Below are 27,756 nucleotides of genomic sequence, written 5' to 3'. Positions count from 1 at the left end.
ACCTATAATCCTTTCCAATCCTTAATAATATTCCTTAGTTTTAGGCAACCTTATGTAATTCGCGTTCGTAGATATTGCTGTTAATTAATGCGACACGCGGAGCGACTCGGAAACACGTCCGTCTCCCACCGAGATCGCTTAGCGAATGCCGAAGTGACGATCGACCACCGCACCTTGCCCCCCTACGCCTTCGCTCCGCGTCCCACCGCTTTTCGTCGCCAGTGACCCCCTTCCCCTACCGAGCTTTTCGCCAGATGTTTTTAGATTACACTCAACTATCGCGTATTCAAACGACGAAAAATATTCAACGATTTATTCAATTATATTTTTCATATTTTACATGATTTTGACAAACGGATATCGCCGTACATTTCGCGTTTTGCTTTGTGGCATCTCGGGCACAATCCTATATTATTTGCATGTTTCTCTTAAACGAATTAGTAATTATTCGCGTGAGATATTTTTAATATTTTCAATAATTCTCAATTTTCATAATTCTTTTTAATGATCCATACTTCAATAAAGATTGATAAAATATTCTATATATGTTCTTTATATAAAGATAAACGCAAAAAATCTTAATAAAATAAAACAATTTGTGTTAAACATACAGGTTTGGTTAAAAGTACTAAATATCTTGTTAATCGTTATTTAATTTTTCAGTTAATAAATTAATTTAAGACACTACTTTTACCGCAAATTATTCTGTGTTTCAGAAATTTTTTAAAATTAATTAAATTAAAAGTTATTAACTTTTTAACTTTTTTTTAACTTTTAACGTTTTAACTAATTAATACCTGACAATCCTAAACATATTTTCTGTTTAAATATTAATTTAATTAATTTTAAACGCATTAATTTTTAACTTCATTTAGTTACTCTTAAACTTTAATTTATTAACTTCTTTTAAATTAAAAATTTGTAAGCCATTAACTGTAACTTAATTTAGTTTAAAAAAAACATTAACGTTTAAATTTTTCGTTAAATATTTATGTTTCAGAGTTATACATTTTTGAAAAAGTACATTTTTCCCTTTTTGTTAACTGTATTTAGTTACGACAATGTAGAATTTGTTATAAATATACAACTTTACAAATTCTTTTTAAAGTTGTCAAAATATACGTAAAAATCTTTTAATAATTTTTACATACTTGTAAAAGCGATGAAAATTAAAGTATATATTTTAAATTAAAAACTTAAAAGAGAAATTTAGTATTTATTATTAATTTAAATAATTACATTTCTGACTCATTTAATATTTTAAATAAGTTTTCGGAATCTATTTTATATTTTATTATACGTACGTTTAAAAAATTTCTGAAACACAGAATAATTTGCGGTAAAAGTAGTGTCTTAAATTAATTTATTAACTGAAAAATTAAATAACGATTAACAAGATATTTAGTACTTTTAACCAAACCTGTATGTTTAACACAAATTGTTTCATTTTATTAAGATTTTTTGCGTTTATCTTTATATAAAGAACATATATAGAATATTTTATCAATCTTTATTGAAGTATGGATCATTAAAAAGAATTATGAAAATTGAGAATTATTGAAAATATTAAAAATATCTCACGCGAATAATTACTAATTCGTTTAAGAGAAACATGCAAATAATATAGGATTGTGCCCGAGATGCCACAAAGCAAAACGCGAAATGTACGGCGATATCCGTTTGTCAAAATCATGTAAAATATGAAAAATATAATTGAATAAATCGTTGAATATTTTTCGTCGTTTGAATACGCGATAGTTGAGTGTAATCTAAAAACATCTGGCGAAAAGCTCGGTAGGGGAAGGGGGTCACTGGCGACGAAAAGCGGTGGGACGCGGAGCGAAGGCGTAGGGGGGCAAGGTGCGGTGGTCGATCGTCACTTCGGCATTCGCTAAGCGATCTCGGTGGGAGACGGACGTGTTTCCGAGTCGCTCCGCGTGTCGCATTAATTAACAGCAATATCTACGAACGCGAATTACATAAGGTTGCCTAAAACTAAGGAATATTATTAAGGATTGGAAAGGATTATAGGTTGTATGCACTTTTTCCCTTTATTTCTGAGATTCATTACTCACGTATGCAGCTCATGAATATTTTAAATATTTCATACGTTCGCGGATGTACGGTAACTAACAATAAAAATGAGATTCTTATTGTTAGATGCATGCTATTATTCTATTTAGTCAAAATTGTTTTATAATTCAAAATAAATTTTTGTATTTATCTTCGTTTAAAAAAAGGATGACATATTATTAATCTTTATTTAATTGTACATCACAGAAAAGAGTAATCAAAATTGAGATATAATATTGGGATGTCAAAATCATTTCACGTGAGCAATTATATAAGGAAAATCACACTAATAAGAATCTCTTTTTACTTCTTTAGTCAGTACATTGTAATTGATATTTAAAATTGATATTTAAAATTATAAAATAAAATTATAAAAATTATCAAATATGTTCCTCGGTATATCGCAATATAATTATGATATCGCATTAAACGACTCGCGCCACTAAAACTAGAAATAATCGTTTTATTAATCGAAGAACATTAAAAATGGGAAGAATATATTATTTTACTTATTCGTAATATTCGTTTTATTTCGGCAGTTAGACGACGGTTGGCGCGACCTTGTGTTGAGGATGGTACGGGGTGGCACGGAGCGGCGCGTCATGTTTACGTTTACGCGTAGTTACTGCGCGGTCCCTTACTGAGATTCTTAGAAATAGGTAATCGTGTCGCGTGCGGTTCTTTCACATTATTTTTTAGTTATCGCGCAGTTATTATTCCCTTACCGAACCTCGTACAAACAACGTAGCTGTGTCGCGGCGTCTTTTCACATTACTTTTTGAAATCTTATCGCGAAGAATGCTAAATATAATACGAAACGTTGTACTTTATGAATAATTAATCATTCTAGTAATCGAATTACGTGAATATTTATAAAATACAACATTTCTTATTATATATCTAGCATTTTTTGCGATTATTATATGTTTCAAAAAGAAATGTGAAGAAGAGCGGCACGCGACACGGCCGCATTTGTCTGTACGAACGGTATCACACGAGTCATAAAAAAAGCAATGTTAATATGAATAATACTCTCATGCAAATAACGCAATTCCTGCTTTCAGAATTAATACAGATTAATAATTTAATTACTTTTTTGTTTTTGTGCACCTTCCGTTATACGAACCGTTTAAAAATTAAACATAATTCTTTGAAACTATTATTGGCAATATAATAAAAGAAACATTTCTCTTTTTTATTAAATAGCCCATTTCATTGACTTTAATCATATCTTACAGACATCATCTATAAATAAAAGATTCAATTCTTTTAGCTGCTCTAAATTTATTTCGCAATTATAATGAATTGCAGACGTGTGTTTGATATTCGTTTGTAAAAGTTAACCGGTTGCATAGTAATATAGATAATACCTATTACATTTTTCAGATTATCTTCCCTCTCACGGGTACACCTTGACGTGGTGGGAGGGCTCAGTACCCAGAGGATATTTATACGAAGAGAAGAGGTTTTTCTCAAATCTAAAAATTTTCGGATCTGAATGATATATCTAGATAAATTTTTAGATATTGAATAAAATCGTTCTCTTCGTATACAAATCCAACGGGGAAGCTAACGTACCCTCGTCGCCGCTTTTGAAAATGAACGAACCGCAGCCGGTTCGTCGCGTCGCGCGTTTGTTCGGGAGTGTCGTTCAAGTAATCGGACTCAAGTTATAGTCCGCGCGCGATTATAATCCATTATTCGCGAGTGTTTTTCGCGAGTGTCCAGTGCGAGAGGATGTGTCAACCTCAACTTTAAGAGGAGGAGGAGGTCTGGGAGAGGCATCGGGCACCGGCGGAGCAACCTTGTGGTAAATATCTTTTTTGCTATTGTAAAATCAATATCTTTTTTCTATTTATTCGCTTTATTTTACAATGATTTAAAAGTAATAATTAGAAAAAAAAGAATTATCTTAAAATTATTTTGAAATTTTATAAATGTCTATGTATTTTTAAGATTTTTTTAGAAAATGCCCGGGAAAAAATGTTTCATATATAAAAAATGTTTATATATAATTATATATGGAATGTCTATTATAATATTTTTCGAGTATATAATTATTTTTATAAATATGTAAGTGAATGGTAAATTAAAAAATTCCATGCTTGTAAAATATTTTGTGAAAATTATGTGATTATTTTCAAGAGAATTACGTTTACTAAATATTTTTTTAAATATTATTTAATTTTTTTGCTTTGTTTTAATTTAGATTTTATATTCTTTTTGTTACAGTATCATCGTAGCGACGATGCAGATGAAACTCCGCTATTGCGCATCAAATTGGTGAGTGATGAATTGATTGATTTTGTTGAGGTAACAGATGCGTGGTGATTTTATTAATATATCTACAGGTGCATATATGCATCAATTTAATAAAAATATACCTGTATAAATTTTATAAACGTATATGTAGCATTCCATGCATCCATTACCTTAAAGTGGATAAGTTAGAACAGATTAGAATAAATTTAATCCTGGATGCTTCTTCTTATTTTATTGTACATGCACTGTAAAATTTATAATATCATATTAACATTCAGTTTTAGTCTTTAAACGTAAAAGTTGCCATTGCTCTTATCCAATCTCTCATTAATTCAACTGAAACAATAAAGTAGAACTATTTCATTCAAGAAAACTACAATGTTAAAGGCTCAAATGTCGTTTCTAAATTCATATGTTAACGTGAACATATTATATATATGTATATGTGTGTGTGTGTGTGTGTGTGTGTGTGTGTGTGTGTGTGTGTGTGTATATATATATTAATAAGTAATTTAATCTCAATTATATGTAATTCAATTTGATTGAATACCATTATGAATTTGATACCATTAACTTTACAGAAAAACAAGAGACAAAAATTATTAATTTTCTCCTTATAAAGTTCTAAAATTTTTTTCAGAATTTTTTAACATCATATTTCCTCACATGTTGGTAAAAATACTTGCCAATGAAAAAATGCAATACTAAAAAATTGATAAAAAATTCTGAAAAAAATCTTAGAGCTCTATGGGATGAAAACAAACAATTTTTGCTGTTTTTCTGTAAAATTGATAGTACGATCAATAGATCATCGTAATAGTAACAAGATATTAATTATTAAATAATTATTAAAAATATTAATTATTAAATAGTGGCGAATATTGATCTTCAATTTAATAATTACATTATTTAATAATTAATATCTTGTTACTATTGCGATGTGATCTATTGATCGTACTATCGATTTTACAGAAAAACAGCAAAAATTGTTTGTTTCTTCTCATAGAGCTCTAAGATTTTTTCCAGAATTTTTTATCAACTTTTTAGTATTGCATTTCTTCATTGGCAAGTATTTTACCAACATGTGAGAAAATACGATATTAAAAAATTCTGAAAAAAATTTTAGAACTTTATAAGGAGAAAATTAACAATTTTTGTCTCTTGTTGTTTTTCTGTAAAGTTAATGGTATTTGAGTAAAAATTTATTGAAAGAATATTGAATGTTATTAATATTATTAATATTATTAATTGAATATTATTAATATCTTGTTAATTTTGCAAAAATTGCAAAAATTGTAAAATGATACAAGACTTTTCGACTCAGTTTAGTCCACTGTACCTACGAGCGTTGTCAATAGAATTATCAAACACTTTGTATATTATGTCTTAACGCACTTGGAAGTAAAAACAAGAATTAATAAAGTATTCGTATTTTTTAAATAAATAAAATACAGTAAATTAAAAAATATAAAGAACATATATATATATATATATATATATATATATATATATATATAAAATGTAATTGAGAGTAAATGAAATCATTTTCTTTGTCTATAGATATTATAATGTAGAATAGTATTTGTTACAGTATAATAAGTATAATTTTATTATTCTTTCTATCCTATTTTCAAATATTCATTCAGGATTAAATTTTATTTAAGTTGGTGCATAGAAAAATAATATACATACACATATATGTATATAACATACTGTTTTCAAAGATATTCTTTGTATTGCTTCACACTTATTATTTGTATACTTGTTATTAGTGAAATAACAGATATTTTAATATAGCGTATTTGTCGTATAATTTATTAATCTCGCTTTTTTTTAAAATATTTTATGATTATTAATTGTTACTATAATTTATCTATGTATATGTGTGCGTGTGTATATATATATATATGTATTAGGTGTTGGAATTAATTCGTAGCGTTTTTTAATGAAAGAATGTTATTTATTTCACATGAGCATTAAAAAATACATTAATGAAAGTACTTCCCATCACTTGTAAAACGCTACGAATTAATTCCAACACCTAATATATATATATATATATATATATATATATATATATATATTAATAAGTAATTTAATCTCAATTGTATGTAATTCAATTTGATTGAATACCATTATGAATTTGATACCATTAACTTTACAGAAAAACAACAAGAGACAAAAATTATTGCACTAAATGCACTTACTTTAGCCTAAACTTTTATAACCTATCCATATGTAGTAACTGGATTTTATACCCATCAAAATAGTATGACAACATGATGTAAGATCCAACACAGGTTTATTGTGTCAAGAAATAAAAGAATTTTATCTTGAATTATTTTAAAAAATCGCGTTCGGAATTTTGCATCTTTTAAAATACTTAATTTTGAAATAAAAAATTATACAGAAAATAATCGTAATAATTTAAAACATAAACGATATACGATATTTATTAATGTAAGGGAAAATTATCTCCCTTTTGGATTTTACATCATTTATCTGAATTTCTTATCTCTCTGCATGTTTTGAGATGAGATTCAGCAACGAATTGTTCGAATCGTTAAGAATACGTACATGGGCCTTAAATTTTATGATAGTAATCGATTTAGTAATTTCCGATTTATATTTAATTTGAAGTTTTGTTGTTTATATTGTGTAAAATTTATATTAAGAAATTTGATTTAATTTCACAATATTGAGATTTATAAAATCAAAATGTTGAAAATATCCCTCATAGAGATTTTTTCAAATTTAGATTTATTTTTAGTCAAATACTTATATTTTTAGTTTCGAATAGACGCGAATAAAGAATAAATTTATTCACACACATGTATTAATAAAATTATTATTATTGATAATTAATATTTAATCAATTTGATTAATATGGTGGCCCCTTCGCGACGCGTTCGTGTTTCGCGCATCATACAAAGGCGTAAAATTTTACGCTTTTAGTCGACAGCAAAAAGGAATATTTCTCCTTGCTGTCGATTTCTGGCATATTAAGCCAGAATATTGGTCAGAAAAAAGACGAGGATCTGAACGAAGTGGGTGTTGGTGTGTAACACCAATCTAATTTTTTGAAAGATATATATAAATATAAATTCTGAATATTCGGGAGGGCAACTTGCTCGCAAATTGCGAGTTCTTATATTGTTGATTTAAAATGCAATAACTGACAAATAACAGGACTAATGAGAGCTAGTGCAGATAATGAAGCGCAAGTTTTGTAGGTTTTTTAATCTATAATTTCTAGTTGCACTTCATTATCCGCAATGGCTCTCATTAGCTCTGTTATTTATTAATTTTTTGTATTTTAAAAATTAAAAGTGTATTTTAATTATTATCATTTATTGCTCATTTATTTAATACGATCGTAATTAGGTAATCTCTCTCAGGAATTTATCAGTACACGATAGGACATGGTTAGGCATTAGCTGCTATTCAGCAAAAAAAGCAGTTTTGCAATTATTGTAAAATTTGATTTAATATATAAAGAACCTAAAGCAAGAACCAATCGTGTTGAAGAATTTTACAACATTTGCAAAGCTGCTTTCTCTGCTGAACATAGTCATTAACGTATTATATTCGCGGTGTTACACGTTAATGAAGTAATGTAGGAAGTAGAAATATACGGACAGAGATAGGATACGCGAATAGATGAAAATACGGATAGGTAGGACAAGTATATGGATAGGTAGGGACTGTATAGGTAAAGACAATAAATGTAGATAAAATGAAAAATTAAATTATTATAAATAAAATGACACTTGAATCGATTTCGCGATCGGGTAATTAAATTTTGTTTTAAAAAATAAATATAATTAAACTAAAAAAAATATTATATAATAAATCTAACTAATAAATTATATAATATATAGGTAAGGATACATAGACATCATGTGTACGTACTTGATAATTGCAAAGAAAAGATTAAAAATTAAATAAAATTTTTAATTAATCTAAAATTTTATTTAATTCAACAACCCAATTGTCAAATATGAAAATAAAATTATATATAATTTTAAATTTCATTGAATTTTCAGCTCCTCTGAAATTAAACTTAATATCTTATAAAATTCTATACATATACAAAGTATGTATACGCATTAATATTGTAATTGATTTTATCATAAATAAATGTATGTATAATAATATTACATACGTAATATAAAATTTATGTGAACTATGTCCAGGTAAATGCCATCATGTTTATTTTTGTAATTTCCGCAATAATTATTAATTTAAATTATACATTTATTGGAATGTTTATATATTCATATTAAATGTATCTATTCCATACACATAGCATTTATCTTGTCGTAGTAAATCAAATTTATTGTTGCTTTATTTATGTAAATTACACGAAATCGACGAACCATATGATAACAAAAATTGTTTATTAATTTAACGAATTTGATAGATGTTTAAAAATTTTTTTTAATTTGGATTGTAAATATGAAAAAGTCATTAATAATTTTAAGTGACTTTTAATTAAAAATTTGATGTTTAAAATAATCGTCAATTTTTCGTCTATTTAATTTATTAAATAAGTCAGTAAAGATTCGAGCTTTAACTGAGGTAATATAGGTTAAATATTAACTTCTTGTTTGTTTTTTACATTTATATTTTTAACATTAAAAAATTACAAATATTAATGATTAATTTATTATGTACGAAAGCCCCTCGCGTCAAGTGGATGCTATGTTGATGCAGTGAATGCGTGATTTGTATCGATAGAAAGTCGAAATTATTTTTACAATATCATATGAAGACTTATTCCTCGTCGCTTTCTGTAAAGTCCATTCGCAAAGTCTAGTTTGGTATCTTGTTGGAAATTCTTGTACAGGATCGTAATCCCGAATTTTCTCGTCTTGCACTGGAAGTAATAATTTTGTCAATGAGTCAGACAATTATATGCTATGTATTTTAAAATCAAGTTACGAAATTAATTCAGTAGTATACTTTAACATACAATTTTCGTCGCTTTTTTTGTTTTATTAAATGTTCTCCCACTAGTAATAATAATGTTAGTAATAGTACTATATCTTAATAACAATACGAATTTAATATTATATAATTAATGTATGGATATAATGATTATTTTTTTAAATCCAAATTGTTAAGTACGTAAATTTAAGCTTTATGCAAATAATTTGCTTATTTTTTGATGATTGCTCTAACAAAAAAATATGATTACGAATGTATATATTTAATTTTTTAACTGTTATTTTAAAATCATTTTTAGGTATTGGAGACATCCCGCCATTCCAGAATATTGTTAATTATTTATTTATATGTATATTATATACTTTTCCATGATAAAATACATGCTGATGTATTATGAGATTATATTTAACAAATTTTGATTTTCATCGATTTAAATAATTATGTTCTTTTATCAATGATATCGTGATTACATGAATTTAATTAAAAATGTGTGGATACAAAAAATTCGAGATAAGTCGAATGGATACCTTTATATTAGTGGGGTATTAATAATTAAAATTTTGGGAAAATGCAGAAAAAAAAAGATTGTTAAATTTTATATATTATATAATAACAAATTTTTCAGAAAGCATACTTAGTTCTTTAAAATCTCGTTATTATCAAGTTCGATTTATCTCGAACAGTTGGTACCCGAGATACTTTTGTATTCATACGTATAAAAAATTACAATAATGCATGTATTTTATTATTATTAAATATATTCCTTCGTAATCGCCATTCCATAAGGAAATCATTTTACCTTTTTATTTTTGATAAGAGATGATTTGTAGTAATGTGTGGCAGAACATATAATTTCCTCACAAATTTTGATATTATATTAAAAATGCAATAAAAATATAATTAAGATGCTACCAAAATTATTTCTATCATAAGTGGTCTGAAAGATTTGGAATTCACATCCTTCTGTAATAAGACCGCTGGTATTTGACGGATTGCTTAACTTTTTTTTGCGAATGGATCTTATGAATTTGACGTGGAATCAGAATACATCAAGTTTGCTTTTCTATGAAGATTTTTTTCTTTGTATCGGATACTAACCTTATCACAACGTGAAGGGACCTTGATGTGATCAAATTATCGGGATAATTATCTTAAATGCGATGAAAGTCTTGTTGTAAATGTATTAATGACTTTTTATCACGATATTAATAAGTTTTATAATATAATCGCAAATTAATTATTAATAGTAAGTACGATCTAATTGTTGTAGTATTTTCATTCCACATTTATCAATATTCCATTAAACATTGGTTTAGAAAATTTGTGTTATCATATGTATTTTCGTATATTCCCTCATTATTAAATTTTGTTAATTGTGCTCCTATAATATAATTCTTATTATATTTCGAACATTTTTTACATTGTGTTGTAAATAATTATTATTCTATTATTAAAGGATTACAATAAAAGATAATATTAGAAAGCTATGCAATGTAATTGCTAATTATTTTATTGTATTTCGCTAATCATAATGCAATATAATTTTAGCGAAATATAATAAAATAATTAAAGAAAAAAAGAGAGATATAAAATTAAAAAATAAATTTAAAACATACTTACCTGCAAAAACCGACTAAATTTATTAGTAACTCGTTTTTTTACGGGGGAATATACTTACAAAGAAAAGAGGATCGCCATTAAAAATTGACGGGGAGTGGTGGAGGGCCTCTAAGATTGATTCATTTTTATTCATATAAATTTTCTTCACAATTTTAAATTAAATGTAGTTTGCTTATACAATTAGAAGAGTTCCACTTTATTCAAATTGCAAATTGTAAATATAATTATAACAATAAGAGTGGGGTCACTCTGATTGTAGACTCTCTATTTAATCAAAGTTTCGCCACTAAATAGCCAATTTTGATTGGTCCGCCATTTTGCAGCAATTTCCGCTTATATTTGAATGTCTGTATTGTAGACTATACGCGTATATTTAAAATAATTATTTTATAACAATTATTTTTAATAAATTAATGCAAAAGCAAATATAATGGCATTTATCTAAATAATTTACATAAATTTTATATCACGTACCTATAATACCATCGAGATATTATTAAAGACTGTCGGCCCGAACAAATTTTCGTGACTATCAATGGGGCCTCGAGAATAATTGAAAAACGATGGCATTACCGACAATTAATAAAAATTTATTACTATATTAACATAAATATATCGAGAATTTGTTATTAAATTCATCGTTTTTTTATTATACAAATGTTGTATAAATAAATGCACATATTTTTAATGCTATAATATCCTATATATTGCTGAAAAGTTATAATTTTTTCTCTACAATTATCATCTCTATTGATAATCAAATTCGGATAATAACATTAACATTACAGTTTTAAATAAAACTCAAGATTATTAAGAAAATTTGCATATCTTTTATGTGAAGAATATATAGAATATTATCAACCTTTATTTAATTTATTTAAGTATGAATTATTTAAAAGAATAATAAAAATTGAGACATAATTAGAATAAAAAATACTCCACACACCAACGCGAACAATTACTAATTACGTTTACAAGAACCACGCAAATAATATAGCGATTGAACAAGTGCTACAGATGCCACAAAGCAAAGCGCAAAATGTACGACGGTATCCATTTGTCAAAATCATGTAAAATAATTGAATAAACCGTGAATATTTTTTATATGTGACAGTTGAGTATCGGAACGGCTAATAGCGAGGAGTGGGGGAGCGTCAAGCGTGCTGCGCGACAAGGTGGTTGACTACGTCATCACTTCGGCATTCGCTCCGCGACGTTGATACGAGACGGTAGTGGTACGAATCGTTCCGAGTGGCGCACTAAATTCACGAAAATTAGAAGATATCAATGAACGCGAATTGATCAATGCTCATAATGCGACTCGTGAACATGTCGAAGCGATTGCTGTTTCGTCGAAGGTATAAGTTATTCTACCACACTTGAAATAAGCGTCGAAATATATAATACGTTTACAAATTAAGAATTGTCACATTTAGATCGGTACTTGTCCTCTTTAATGATCATGAATGATAGCACGTCGAGGGCTTTATATATCACTCTCAATTTTCGAATCGAAAGTCTACGATGCATAAATTTAAATTCATTGAATTACCGAATAGTATACGATTAAAATAATAGATACTTTATTCTTTTATTTAAAATATATATTTTATATATTTAAATTGTTTTAAATATATACGAACCCCTGAGTAAAAGAACTTATTTAAAATAAAAGATATAAAATAAGACTTTACATAAAACAAAATAAAATTAATATTTCATTCGGAATTAATAAAATAATTTATCATATCGATTTTCTCGAAGAAAGAATAAATTGTTAATTATCCTTTATGAATAAATTATTCTTTATGAATAAATAGTTATTTAACAAGAAATGATCGTCAATTAAAATTTGAATCGACGTCAAATTGATATTAAAATCATCGAATTTATATCGATTTGATATCAATTCGATGGCTCATTTCTCTCTGGATAATATTCACTTTTTAAAAATAAAGTTTTTTTAAAAAATATTTTCTCTGTATGAATACTTTTTGTATTCACTGTACACATCTAAGAAATTAATAAATCATGAATAAAGTATCATATTTTATCAGTTTCTTACTCTTAATTACTTAAATTTTAACAGTCACACGAACTTCCATAAGCGCCAATCGTCTTTAATAGTATTCGTCGGTGCTAATTAATACTATTACATATATATTTATTTACAATAAAATTAATTACAATATTAACGCATTACATAATTTATATATATATAGAATTTTACAAAAAAGTTTAATTTCAGAAGAGCTGAACAACACTTATTCATCGAAAACATCAAAAACGTAAAGAATTTAAGAATATATTAGTTTACTTACTTCGTAATATGCGTTAATATTTCGACAGTTAGACGGTTTATGCGCGGCCTTGGAAAGGTTGAGGTTTGTTTTGCTGCCCGCAAGTGGCAGAGAGCGGACGGCAAAACAAACCCCAATCTTCCCAAGGCCGCGCGTAAACCGTCTAACTGTCGAAATATTAACGCATATTACGAAGTAAGTAAACTAATATATTCTTAAATTCTTTCAGACATTGTAATAAGAGATTCAGCCTTCTTATCTACTCTGACTTTATTTCACGATAGTGGCGAAATTGTGTTTCTAATATTCACTTCCAAAAGTCAACTGATAATTGCACAGTAATATAAATAATCTAGTATATTACATTATTTTTCAGGTGATAACTTCTCTCTCACGAGTACGACCCTGACATGATGGGAGAGCTCAGTATCTAGAGGATTTTTATACGAAAAGAACGATTTTTCTTAAATATTTAAAAATTTTCAGATCTATCTGAATGATAGATTTAGATAAATTTTTTAATATTGAATAAAATTGTTCTATTCTGTAAAAATCCGACGGGAAAGCTAATGTACCCTCGTCGCCGATTTATTTGAAAATAAACGAACCGCAGCCGGTTCGTCGCGTCGCGTTTGTGTTTCGGGAGTGCCGTTAAAGTTATCGGACTCAAGTTATAGTCCGCGTGCGATTATAACATTATTCGCGAGTGTTTTACGCGAGTGTCCTGTGCGAGAGGAAGTTCCAATCCAATTCTGAGAGGAGGAGGAGGTCTAGGAGAGAAATCGGGCACCGGCGGAGCAACCTTGCGGTAAATATCAACTTTTGGCTTATGTAAAATTAATATCTTTCTTTTCTTTTTATTCTTGAGTCGCTTTATTTTACAATGATTTAAAAATGATAAGCAGAACGAAAGAATTATTTTTAAATTATTTTGAAATTTTATAAATATATAGTTTTAAGATCATTTTTAGAAAATGCCCGGGGGAAAAATGTTTCATATATAATTATATGTATTTATATATAAATACAATTAAATAAAATTATATATATTAACAAAATTGTAATACAAATTATTTTATAAAATTGACATATAATTGTATATTTAATATGTCCATTATATAATATTTTTTCCCGAGTATAATTATTTTTATAAATATTTAATTGAAGGATGAATAAAAAAAAATATTATATAGCTATTCAAAGCTTATAAAAATTATATATTTTGAAAATTATATGATTATTTGCAAGAAAACTTTGCATTTAGTAAATATTTTTTAAATTATTTTTTATTGGTTAGTTTTTTCTGCTCTGTTTTAATTTGGATTTTAATTTGGATTTCTTTTTGTTACAGAATCGTAACAACATTGTAACTCCGCTGTTGCACATCGAATTGGTGAGTGATGAATTAATATTTTTATTAAGGTAACAGATGTATGGTAATTTCATTAATATACTATATGTATATCTAGATGCATATATGCATCAATTTAATAAAAATATATGGATAAATGCACGTAACATTCTATACATCCGTTGCCTAAAAATAAATAAGTTGTAACAGAATAAACTTAATCTTGGATATCTCTTTATTATGTAATTTATTATGTATGCACTGTAAATTTATAATATCATGTTATACCTAGTTTGAATTATTTTTAATTCGGAATAATATCTTATCAATGCTCACACATAAAGTGTTAATATGGATTCAGTCAGCTAGGCGTAGTAATGTAATAGCGATGTCATTGCACTTTCTGACACAATGATCATCGTTTTTAAATTGTTAATGCGTCGAACATCGAGTCTCATCGTGAATATATTTATATATAGAGTGCTCCGAAAGTTTTTGCCAATGCCTTTTATGTAGATAGAGCGGATTAACTGAGTCGAAAAGTACTCTACTATTTTGAAATTTTCAATAGTTAACAAGATATTAATTACTAAAAATTGGTCTTGAATAAATTGGCTAAATATTGGTCTTGAATAATTTTTTATTCAAATACTATCAACTCTATAGAAAAGCTGCAAGAGATAAAAATCATTTATTTTCTTTTCATAAAGTTCTGAGAATTTTTTCAAAAATTTTTCAGAATTCTTTAGTATCATATTTTCTCATGTTGGTAAAAATAAGAAAATGCAATACTAAAAAGTTGCTAAAAAATCCCGAAAAAATTCTTAGAGCTCTATGAGAAAAAAATTAATGATTTTTTTCTTGCAGTTTTTTTTGTAAAGTTGATAGTACTTGAGTAAAAAAATATTCAATACCAATATTTGGCAATTTTTAGTAATTAATATCTTATTAACTATTGCGAAAATTGCAAAATGGTAAAGGACTTTTCGGCTCAGTAGTCCGCTCTATCTATACAAAAGCGATTGGCAAAAATTTTCGGGGAATTCTGTATATAATTATATATGGAACTTTTATCCTGAGTCTTATTTTGTAGACTTACAATATTTTATATTTTATATTTTATATTAAGTTTCACATTAATTATTTTATCTAAAATGTGAAATGTGAATAAAAAAATAAACTAATAAAAGCAATTGTAATTCAATAAAAGTTTCTTTTACAATTTTTTATAATATATATTTTATATATATTATATATTTTATATATTTTATATATATTATATTAATATTAAAAAATTTATTATTATATTATATTAATATATTAAATATTATATATATATAAAATATTTAAAAATGTATTGTTTGTGAGCCTTGATCATCTATAGTATGAAAATCCTTCTATAGTAGGAAAAATATCTTTATGCAATCCGCAATATTCTAAAAATATATATACATTCAACACATATATTTCCATACACCATAACAATTTATCTATTATTTTTCATTTCTGACAATATTCTGTGATATGAATAATAGAATACGATCTATAAAAGAAACAATGAAAAAATATCATGTGAAAGCGATATAAAATAGATATATTTTATATTTTTTTCGTATTCTATATTCATATCTTTTCATTATATATTATACCTATATCTTTTATTTAATTTGTGAAATAAAATTCTATAGACTATGCTTTTCAACTGATTCCCACATAGGTATTTTCGGGATGTATATCACGCAACTCCTGAAAAAAAATAACAAGTGAATATTAAAAATGATAAAAATATATATATATAATTCTGTATAAAAAAATAATGTATTTGTGTGTGTATGCGTATATGTGTAAATAATGATTGCATATATGAAATCATATTATCAAATCAAAATACAAATGTATTTGTTTGCTTTTCTATATCAAATTATATGAAATTATAGCCTGTATTAAAAATATCATAAGCTGTATGAGGAAACATTTGAAACTATCTGTATTAGATGTATGTATTAGAACTTATGAAGGACATTAGGCAATCCAGAAATTCAGAAAATTCTGAAATATTGCGTGCAAGTATATTAGTTCATCCGTAACACAAAGCTATTTTTTGTTTGTGCGGAATTACTATTTCTTTTAAAGAGTGAAACACTTCAAAAAAAATTGATTGTCTTTTTTCAAAACAAATATCATCAAAACTATAAAAGATAGAAAAAAACTGTTTCTGAATAAAATTTGAATGGTTTTAAGAGTACTTTATAATTATAATAAAAAGTTTCTTTTTATCATTTATTCTATACCTCCATTCTCATCCCTACTTTCTCAAAAATTTTTATTATAATATACTCTTCAAAACTATTTAACTTTCAAAACATTTTTTAATCTTTTACAATTTCAATGATATTTGTTTCAAAACAGACATTTTCAAAGGGGTATCATCTTTTAAAATTCCACAAAAAAATGTTTTATTAATTACAGATGAAATTATTCTATTTGCACACAATGTTTAAGAATTTTCTGAATTTCTGAGTTACCTAATGTCTTTTGTTAGCTATTTATACGATAGTTGCATGCTCAGATAGCACTATCTACAATTATATTGGGTAACTTTTGAATTCAAGAATTTGGTTGTCAAACTATATAATGTAATGTTATTTAATTAACATTTTTTATAAGAAATAAACCATTCTACTCGAAAGTATTATATTCCTAATTGCAAAAATAGTGAGTAAAAAATCCTGAGCTTCATTTCTATTCATTTCACGATAAGAAATAGGAATTTGGACAAAAAAAAATTAGTTTGTGAATCATTTGCAGTAAGTAATTATATTTTTAGTATTGCATTAAAATTAATTTGATCAATAAAGATCAATAGTATTCACTATTCAGTATGACTTATTCCATTAATCATCAGTTTTAATTTTTCATATTTATAAGATACAAACAGTCTCATTGTGTTTTCTTATTTCAGTTTTGCAATTACAAAAAGAATTTCTGATTGATTGATCTTCATTCAGTTATACAAATACAAAAAGTTATGATCTATATTTAGGATTATTAATATTGTTATTTATCCTTAAGTAATTTAATGAAAAAAATATTATTTGGATTTTCATTCATATCTATCTATTTCTATTTTAATTCGATAGAATGGTTCATTTACATTAATTTTTCAAATGATAGACACTTCGAGCAATCTATTTTTAATCAATATTATCGAAAATACTTAACTGGTCTTAGCATGAGACACTACCGTGTCTCCTGATACATGATGGCTGTTTATCCAGACAGAACAAAATGATAAGATCATGATTAATGATCATGATATCATTTAATCATGATAAGATCAAGATTAAGTAGAAGTCATTTTATGAAAATAATTTCTACTTTATATCATCTTATTATGATTTTGTGTTCTGCCTGGATAAAGTTAGCTGTTCTGTCTTTAGAAACTACTTTGAAACAAAACCTATTAGTTTTATTAAATTCATATTGAATAATAACCATTTTGAATAATGATGACACTTAATATCTTCTAATAATTATATTAGCGAATGTGAAATTATTTAAAAAGATCCAGAAAATGTATATTGAGGTGTATATATTGTCGTATAGATATAGTGCTTTTGTTGCTCCCTTGAGGTATACAATTAATATATACTATTTTTAATAAACAATTTTGCATCATATAAATTAATTAAAAATTAAAGAAATAGAAATTATTTGATATTATATTTTATATTATATTATATCATAAAATTTTTTAAATTAAATTTATAAATTGAATTCTTTAAAGATATTTAAAATTGAATAACTTATGATATAATTGTGCTACGAATTTTTGTAAATATAAAATTAAAAAGTTCCGAGAAATACATTCTTAAAGAGTCATTCACGCAGAATAAAATATTTTACATACATGCAACATATGGTAGTGGCTAGTCTTTGCTTTCTCTCGTTCTACTTCTTCCTCATTGGCTTCCCGATTCGGTAATATCGATAACCCATCCATATTCAGTGGACCAAAAGTCCAACCGCCATCTCCATCAAATTTCAACAATAATTTATGATGTTTTGCGAGTGATGCCACTCGGTGAGTGATAGTTAACAGAGTGATTCCTTTCTTCTTCGCGGTTTCATACATTATTCCTTCAGCTTCGAGACTGACAGCACTTGTGCATTCATCTAATAGAGCGTATTGTGGAGCGTGGTAAAATAGTCGAGTCATTGCAAGCCGTTGTTTTTCGCCACCCGATAGAGTAGAGTCCCAGTCGCCGAGAGTATCGAAACCTTCTGGTTCTCGTTCTACGATACTTCGCAGATCCACATCATCCAGCAATTGTAACAACTCTTCATCCGAGCAATTCTCTGATCTATAACATGAAGACAATGCATATCTTTTTTATTCATATTTTAATGAAAACTCAAATTGCTGTATATAAAATGTATAATTATATTTGAAGTATACATAAGTATACATATATATAAATATACATATAATATATATTTATATATGTATTATGAAAATTTAATTAATTATAATTTGCAGGGCTTGGTAAAATAACTGATACTACCTATTTAAAATAAAAAATAGATTTCAAAAACTTATTTAAAATATTAAATAAAAAATAAATCAGAAAAAACCCAATATTTTAAATAATTTTATTTTAAATATGATTGAGTCCTGATAATTTGATAATTATATAACTTGAATTGTATTAGTTTGATTTATATGTAACAATATAATTTAAATCTGTTTCGGTTTTTATTTTTAATGTAATTATATAATATATATGAACCTAGAATGCGCTGGATAGATAATTTGATCTCGAAGACAACCCACTGTCATGTACGGCTTTTGTGGAATATAAAATAAGGCAGGCCTGATATGCTTAGAAGAACTTTTTTCAGCTGGTCTGACGAGGGTTCCATCATAAACAGGCCAAAGACCAGAAATGATACGGAAAAGAGAGCTTTTACCGCAGCCATTAGGTCCGGTGATTAATACATGATCACCTGGTTTTATCTGTAAATTATATATAAATAAATATATATAGATAATAATACATACGTATAACATATAAAGATGTATATTTATCATATTCTATTTGAATCTAATGAAAAGTAATAATGATTTGGATCTAAATAAAAAGCAATAAAATAAAATGAATATAATGATACGATTAAAAATATGATAGAAATAAAATAATAAAAACAATATATAATTTTATGTAATTAAATACAAACGTACACTTTTATATATAGAATAGTAATATAATGAATATATAAAATGAATAATAAAATTCCTGATTAGTACGCATATCTTTCGTGAGATTGAACATTGGAATAGCTATAATGGTTCTGTAACTATGTAAAGTTCGTGATAACAAACTACTTACGTGGACTGTTAAGTTAGATACAATTATTTCGCAATTAGGGGTGACTATCGGAACGTTGATTAGGCTTATACTGCCATCCGTGCTTTCGCGAACAATTCCTGATAAACAATAAAGTCACGTATAACGATTTTCTCAGAAAATTCTATAATAACATAAGGAGAAAGTAACAGAAACGTAAATGAAAGCGAATAGGAAGCGAATTGAAACAACGGATCATAAAAAAAATGTAAATGTCTCTTTTATATTTCATTGGTTCAATTCACTTCCTAAAGGTTTCATTTACACTTCTGTTATTTTCCTTATATTAGATTTATGTGATTTTTATTTCCGCTAGAGTTAGAATTTTCGTTTCAAGAATCAACTCTTAAGGATTAGTTACGATTTTTGTCGGATGTCTTACATATTTCATAATATTTAAAATTATTTATTAATTTATCAATTAGTAACAATGTTAAAGTATCATTTTTTAAAATTAATAATTAACTTCAAAATATTATAAAATATATATTAATAATAATAATAAAATCAAGTTTTAATTAAGCATTATTTAATTAAATGAAATTTTTATTGTGTTATTAACTATAAATTGAAATCATTTAATTTACCTTTTATTATTGGAGTACCGTTGTTAAATTCGATTACTTTTTCCGCGAATTCAGTGTTACCATTCAGAAAAGACCTTGATGAACTAGTAACGATGTTCCTCCTATATTTGCAAAGCGCGGCATCCTTAAATACGTCTAACATTTCGCTGACGCGCGCCGCATATCCCGCCAATGCGACTAATTCCTATTTTAACAAAAGTTATAAGTATCTTAAGCGTATCTTCGAAATTTTTAAATATAGTTTAGATTTATTTTTAATCTCAAAATATAATAGAATTAGAGAAATTAATAACAATTAAGATACATACTTTATAAGACGACATAAGTCGTTCAACAGCATCTGCTCCAGAGCTCAAAAGATTTTTTGAAGTGGTTAGATACCTTGTTCGCTCACTCACACCATCTAATTAGACGCAAGGGTAAAATATTATATTTATTTGTAGTTATTATTAACATTTATATTATAATTATTATATGCTATCATTAGCATTATATGCTATCATTTATTATTATATTTCATACTTCCTTTTTCTTCTTTTTTCGTATACATAAAAATATAAATAACAATACAAGTAAATATCATCCGCGATTATTTGCCTGTTTTCAAACACATTTCTGAAGCGCAATTTGCATGAGAATTGTAAAAATTATGCAAACATAATACAAGGCTCTTAAATTCGCTTTAACCGGCTCTCTTTTTTATTTATTTGTGTTTTAGTTATTTACTTCCATTTCAATTTGAGATTGTGTTTCAAGACTGACAAATATAATTGGCGTGCATGAACTGAAAATTGTAAAAATTCAATTGCAAAAAACGCGTACCAAGATCCGCTTTGATAACAAAAATAATATAGTTTAAAATATAATAAAAAATAATATTTCATATAAAATATGTATAGAGAGTATATAGTTCTATATAGACATAATAATAATATAAAATTACAAAAATGTTCTATGAATCTATAAATTATAATGACATCATTACTATTTTCTTTGTATAAGATGTTATGTTTAAAAATATTAATGCTTGCTCATTGTACGTACTATCGCTATCTGCATTAATCATCCTACTGCCCAATGACGTAGCTGTTGTATTATAAAGCAACGGTATTGCGATAACGAGAAGTCCTGTACCAGACCACACATACTTCATGAGGAATTGTTCCAGCATCACATACCATAATTTTACAGCGAGAATGCGATGCAAATGCGTCACTAAAGACTTGTAAGCGGAATTCAAATAACGATGTTCCGTATCATGACCCCCATAGAATGCGATTTCTTCTGCATGCACACTAATACGAGCATGTGCTTCTCTTAATTTTCCGCGTCGTGTTGCTTCTTCGGCAACTAACTGACCAAACTTCGGTGAAGCAAAACGCAGGATTTGTCCAGTTAAAGCAATAACCGCTGCCGCTAATAATGGTCCTAGATAATAAAATATAATAATAATAATAAAGGTTTATATATACATATAATATAACATACATGTAATGTGTAAGTAAAGCTCAGCACTGCCTTAGGATAATTATTCGGATTAATGGACATTGCGCCGGTGACTTTGATGTATTGTTAAGATCATGATCCTGAGTGATCTTCAAAAGGTTTAGGTGATTACTATTATTAAAAAAACATTCAAAAGTTATTAATAAAGTCTAAAAAAATTTTATATCTGCTATATACTGATAGGCATACGATTTTCCAAGCGAAACAACTTCAACCCCACTTCTTCCCGGCCATGGAGCGTATGATTTTCTACACGAAGCGAGGTTCACTCTACCTCCTCCATCCCTCTATTTATTTAGGAGAAAGTCGGTCATTCCTTAACTGGGGAGGTAGGTGAAGTGAGCCTCGCTTTGCGAGTGGAAAGTTGATCGCCCCTAAATAAGGGGGAAAGAGAGAGAGAGAGGTGATGAGGTGGATCTCGCTTCGTGTGGAAAGTCGTGAGCCCCTGAGGCAAGGGGGAAGTGGATTGGATCTTCCTTCGCGTAGGAAAGTCGATCATCCCTAAGCAGGAAGGATACAAGATTTTTAATATTGTATGTATGATAGAAATAAGACATTATTTTTAACTTTATTTATTAATAACTTTTGAACGAACAGTGATCGCCATCTAAAAGGTTTTTCAAGGTTACTTTAGGATTATGATCTTAATAACATATGTCAAAGTCGAGGTTATCGACGTGGTGTTCGTCAATTATCCCTTGGGGGGAATAATTATCTCTTAGGATATTAAACACATCAGTATTTAATTGTTGAAACTTTGGCATATCTTTGGCCTAAAGATAAATTGTACTCGTGAGGACATTCAAAAATTTTTAACCGTTTTAATAATGATTTTAGTTAGCTGTAACTTTAATTTACATTCGGTCTGTTTTAGTAATTTTTATAGTATCAACATCAATTCAGCAAGAATTATATATCTATGACGACAACCTTAATTTAAATAATATAGCATAGAAATTTAATTTTTATTAAATTATTTTTTATTTAAACAATTTCACTTATTCTATGATTTTATTCGGTTTATTATTGTATTAAAAATTTTAAAAAATTAATGAAATGTCTACTAAGTTATATTATATAAGAATAAATTGTAAAAAAATGTTTACGCATCAATAACGCGTTGACTCATCGCAACTATTTTCTTTTCTCTTTCTCTCTCTCTCTCTCTCTCTCTCTCTCTCTCTCTCAAATTTTATTTCAAATTCTGAGCCTTAATTAGTTTAAGTAACATTAATCATTAGTTAAAACCAATTAAATTTTAACTGATCGGAGTTAGTACAAATCACTGTAGAAACATAAAGATCTCACCTGGTATCGTTTTTGCACCCATTTTGTGTGAAAATGAAATGAGCGCTATACCGACTAAAGCACAATCTAATAGCGGTTTTGTTAAACTGGAATATAGATGTGCTACAGAGCTGGCTAGCTCTGACAAATCATCTGTTAGTCTTTGCTCAGCCCCGCCAAGTCTGGTGTCTAAAGCCGATACCCTATAGTAAGTCTGTTGACTCAGGTACATCTTGTAGGCATGTTTCACCAGACGCTCTCTGTACAAATAATCATATTTTGTTCTATAAGATCTTTTTATCTAATGTAAATGAGGATACTTTTATTACTTTTAATCATATTCAAGAATAGAATGGTAAATGTAAATTTTTATACATGAGAACTTTTTATAAAAAAGAAGTTATATTTGTTATATGAAAGATATTGTATAACAATTCACTTTTTTTGTTATAATATAAAAAAGAAAACATATAATTGCTTAAAAAAAATATGTATGTAAAATGGACAATTTGTTAAATAAGCAACTATGTGTTTTCTTTACACCAATTGATTCATCTCATTATTCTGTTCAAAAGTAGATTCAATTGTTAAAAAATTAATAGTTTACGAGATATTTAATATTTTATGTCAATATGTACTAGAATAAAGTATTAAAATATCTCATAAACAATTGTTTTTTTTTTATATCAATATCCAAATACTTTTACATGATATGAATTAGAGGAATCACATTATGTAAAATAAATCATGTACATGTAGTTCCATTTAAAAAAGTGAAAGTATATCTTTTCGACGCCTCTATCTAGAAAAAAAACAACATGACCAAAATACGTCTTCCACAAAATCGTTCCTTTCACTTTCATTCGAAATATTTTTTTATATCATATTAAAAATAAGCGAAATATTCAAGATGTTCTATTTAAGTAGACCACCCTGTATGGCATCTACTTACTTTAGTTATTTATATACCTCTCTATATTATCTATCCACTTATTTAAGTTACTTAATTACTTATCTATGTTATTTCTTCAATTATCGATATACTTACTTATCCGTATATCTATACATATATTTGTGTGTGTGTGTGTGTTTTAAGGGGTTAAATATATGAATGGCATAGCATAATGAACATTCTTCTGATAAAGGATACGTGGATGTGCAGGGTGTCTGATAATTAAAACTGTCGCAAAGTGGAAGAATAGACTAAACTGAGTCGGAAAGTCCTTTACCATTTTGCAATTTTCACAATAGTTAACAAAATATTAACTACTAAAAATCGCTGAATATTTGGTCTTCAATAATAATTTTTTACTCAAATATAATACTATCAACTTTACAGAAAAACAGCAAGAGATAAAAATTGTTTATTTTCTTCTGAGATAATTTCTTTCTGAGAATTTTTCAACATTTTTTAATATCATATTTTTTCAGGTTGGCAAAAATAGTTGCCAGTAAGAAAATACAGTACTAAAAAGTTCATTAAAAATTCTGAAAAAATTCTTAGAGCTCTATGAGAAAAATAAAAAATTTTTTTCTCTTGCTATAAAGTTGATAGTATTTGAGTAAAAAATTATTCAAGACCAATATTTAACAATTTTTAGTAATTAATATCTTGTTAACTATTGCGAAAATTGCAAAATAGTAGAGGACTTTTCGATTCAGTTTAATCCATTCTGCTGCTATACAAGAGTTTTATTGTTAATTATCAGACATCTCGTATATATGTATTTTAAAATATGAGTGCGACCATCAGAAAACAACTATCTTGAAAGATAGCTGCACCGTGACTATTCGCGCGCCCGAGCGGTCGTTTGTCCGATAATGTTAAAAACAAATGACAATCAATTTATCACGTGCCAAGCGCTTGACGATGAGAGCTAGAAATTTCTAGGTCGCTCGCAAAAGAAATATTCGTAGAACATAACGTCTAAATTATGCAATAATTAAATTATGAATAGAAAAAATCTGTCTCGTCATCTCTCTATCTCTCTAATGTATATACTATCACAATATATATAGACATATTATATACATATATATACTATATACAATGTATATAGTATATATATTAGATCATTAAAGTATAAAATGTCCATTTTTTGTATTATTATTAATAGTCACCGTGTAATTTTATCAGAAATAAACGAAATTTAAATTAAAAAAGATTTTATAGCTTAAAATCTTTACGTTCGCAGAGTACCTATATTTTTTTATATTTTTAGCTTCTGTGAATTTAGTAATTTTTATATGTAGAGAACTATAAGTTGGATAAAAAGAAAAATTTTTCATCACTTTGTAGACTTGTCACGTGCTAAAAAAATTTAAGAAAATTTTCGACTTTCTATCATGAAAGTTCAAAGCTTTCCCTACAAAATTGTTTTTTTTAAATTGTTCCTAAGATCTATTAGTATCGAGTTATTAAATCATACAAAAGTGCACTTTGACTTTAATCGTTCATTACAATTCTGTAAAAAAATATCTTAATGTGATTGAAAAAAACAGACAAAACATTCTTAAAGTTCGAACTTTGCTCTATCGAATGGTATAATTATCAATTTTTTTAAAAATATTTAATAATAATAACGCAGAACACAGACTTAACGATCTTGTATATTGTATGTGTGTGTGTGTGTGTGTGTGTGTGTGTGTGTGTGTGTGTGTGTGTGTGTGTGTGTGTGTGTGTGTGTGTGTGTGTGTGTGTGTGTGTGTGTGTGTGTGTGTGTGTGTGTGTGTGTATAAAATCGGAAATTAGAATAAATCAAAGAGTGACACTCTCTATATGTCTATATATCTACTGTATGTATACATGTATAGACTTATTTTATTTCTTTTTTTAATTTTCTATTTATCATCTTCTCATTTATCTTTTGTTTGAAATGTCGTATGATATAATAAGAATGAATTTAATGAGGCTACTTTAAAAAATATAATAATTGAGGAATTGAAAAGATACTAAGAAGCATGCGATTCAACACGCATGAATCTCAATTCCCCTGAAAAAGAGAATTATCATTATTTCCAAGAAAAGGACAAACGAAAGCACTCATCCATATCAATGGAAGCAGAGGAAATAGCAGGAGCGTACCTAAAGCTAAGTGCCAGCCGACCTTCCAGGTATCTGATAGCGGAGTTGACGAAGGTGGCGGGCAAAGCGATGGCAAACCATCGTGCGAGCATTAAGCCAAAACCGTGTACATCACGTAAAACTATTCTCTTCACAATTTGACCTTCCAATTCGGCTACATATACCGATAAAAAGGTTCTTGTTAACAACGTCAGTGTTGCACATGTCAATAAACCCATTTCTCGGGTACGCCATCCTGGTACCATAATCTTCAATAACATCATCAACTGTCGGAAAAAATCACGATCCAATCCAAATGATAATCTTTGTTTTTTTCCTCCGCCATTTTCAGTAGAGCTGTTATCAGAAGAATTATTTCGAAGAACGATATTGTTTCTATTATGCTCAGAGTGAGATTGATTATTTTTCTTTTGAGTGGATTGTTTGAGACGAGTAAGAACATGTGGGTAAGTCAGTTTGAGGAGATACAGTGCCGTAGCGACTCCGGCGACGCTACGCGTCAGCGTCTCTTGTCGCACGCCGTAACGCGCGGACGCGCCGTCAATCAGCTTCGAGAATACTGACGACATTCTTCGTCTTCGTGTCTTCGTCGGATGAACATTGACCAATTACAAAATCTTAATAGCGCCCATCTCGCGCTATCACGAAAATTACGACGATGATGGTAATAGCGGCGCATCTACGATTCAACTCCGTTTCGTTGCAGTTCGTTGCAGTATATGCTATTTTAGACGCGAGCGAGAGCGCCTGTTGCGATCGTGCACACGCGGTTACATGAACGCATACACACGTGACCATTCGGGCCGGCCATCAGCTGGCAACTAATGCTTACCGCTTACTCTCGCGCGATGGAGAATTTACAGTTAGCATCATTCTCGCGCGTAGCCCTCTCCACGACTTCAGTTCTCGTTTCAATATATTAGCGCTTTGTGTGAGTTAAGTCTGGTTGCACCAACGTTACTTTGATTTTAAGCAAAACTTAAAACTCTTTCTATCTCGTTTTAAAACCGAAAAGAGACAGGAACAAAGAGAATTTTAAATTTCGCTTAAAATAAAATTAACGCAACCAGAAGTTAACACGAGTTAAATTTTCTTATTCGCTCAATGACACGCAATCATTTAAAATAATGATAAGCGATTCATGAATCAGCATTAAGAAGCAAGAATAAAAGATGAATTTATTGAATAATTCATAAATTGAAATTATTACTTTTAAAATAGATATTTGAAGAATTTCAAAGTTGTTAAGATTAAAATTTTTTTGAATTTCGATTTTAAAAATATTAATTTAACATTAAATTTTTGTAGAAGATTTTATAAGTTTTAT

The 27,756-nt window shown here is 27.6% G+C and overlaps 1 protein-coding gene and 1 long non-coding RNA gene across 2 annotated transcripts; one reads left to right on the top strand and one right to left on the bottom strand.

The window, feature by feature from the left end:
• The first annotated feature begins 1,871 nt into the window (after positions 1-1,871).
• Positions 1,872-14,631, top strand: LOC147909867 (uncharacterized). Its single transcript, XR_015544768.1, has 5 exons — positions 1,872-3,883; positions 4,306-4,356; positions 12,020-12,263; positions 13,582-14,013; positions 14,557-14,631. It is a non-coding gene; the product is annotated as an uncharacterized LOC147909867 (long non-coding RNA).
• A 142-nt stretch (positions 14,632-14,773) lies between these two features.
• ABCD (ATP binding cassette subfamily D) lies at positions 14,774-27,345 on the bottom strand. The gene is made up of 9 exons (XM_011058414.2): positions 26,430-27,345; positions 23,366-23,604; positions 21,596-21,979; positions 20,860-20,954; positions 20,552-20,735; positions 19,947-20,044; positions 19,347-19,573; positions 18,467-18,920; positions 14,774-16,302 (listed from the first exon to the last, which is right to left on the bottom strand). Exons 1-9 carry the CDS (start codon positions 26,996-26,998, stop codon positions 16,255-16,257), a joined length of 2,298 nt encoding a protein of 765 aa, XP_011056716.2. The 5' UTR covers positions 26,999-27,345; the 3' UTR covers positions 14,774-16,254.
• Between the last annotated feature and the right edge of the window lie 411 nt (positions 27,346-27,756).

This window comes from Acromyrmex echinatior, chromosome 4 (assembly GCF_024713525.1).
Source record: "Acromyrmex echinatior isolate Ae372 chromosome 4, ASM2471352v2, whole genome shotgun sequence".
NCBI lineage: Eukaryota > Metazoa > Arthropoda > Insecta > Hymenoptera > Formicidae > Acromyrmex > Acromyrmex echinatior.
This window is presented reverse-complemented; position numbering and strand designations above follow the sequence as displayed.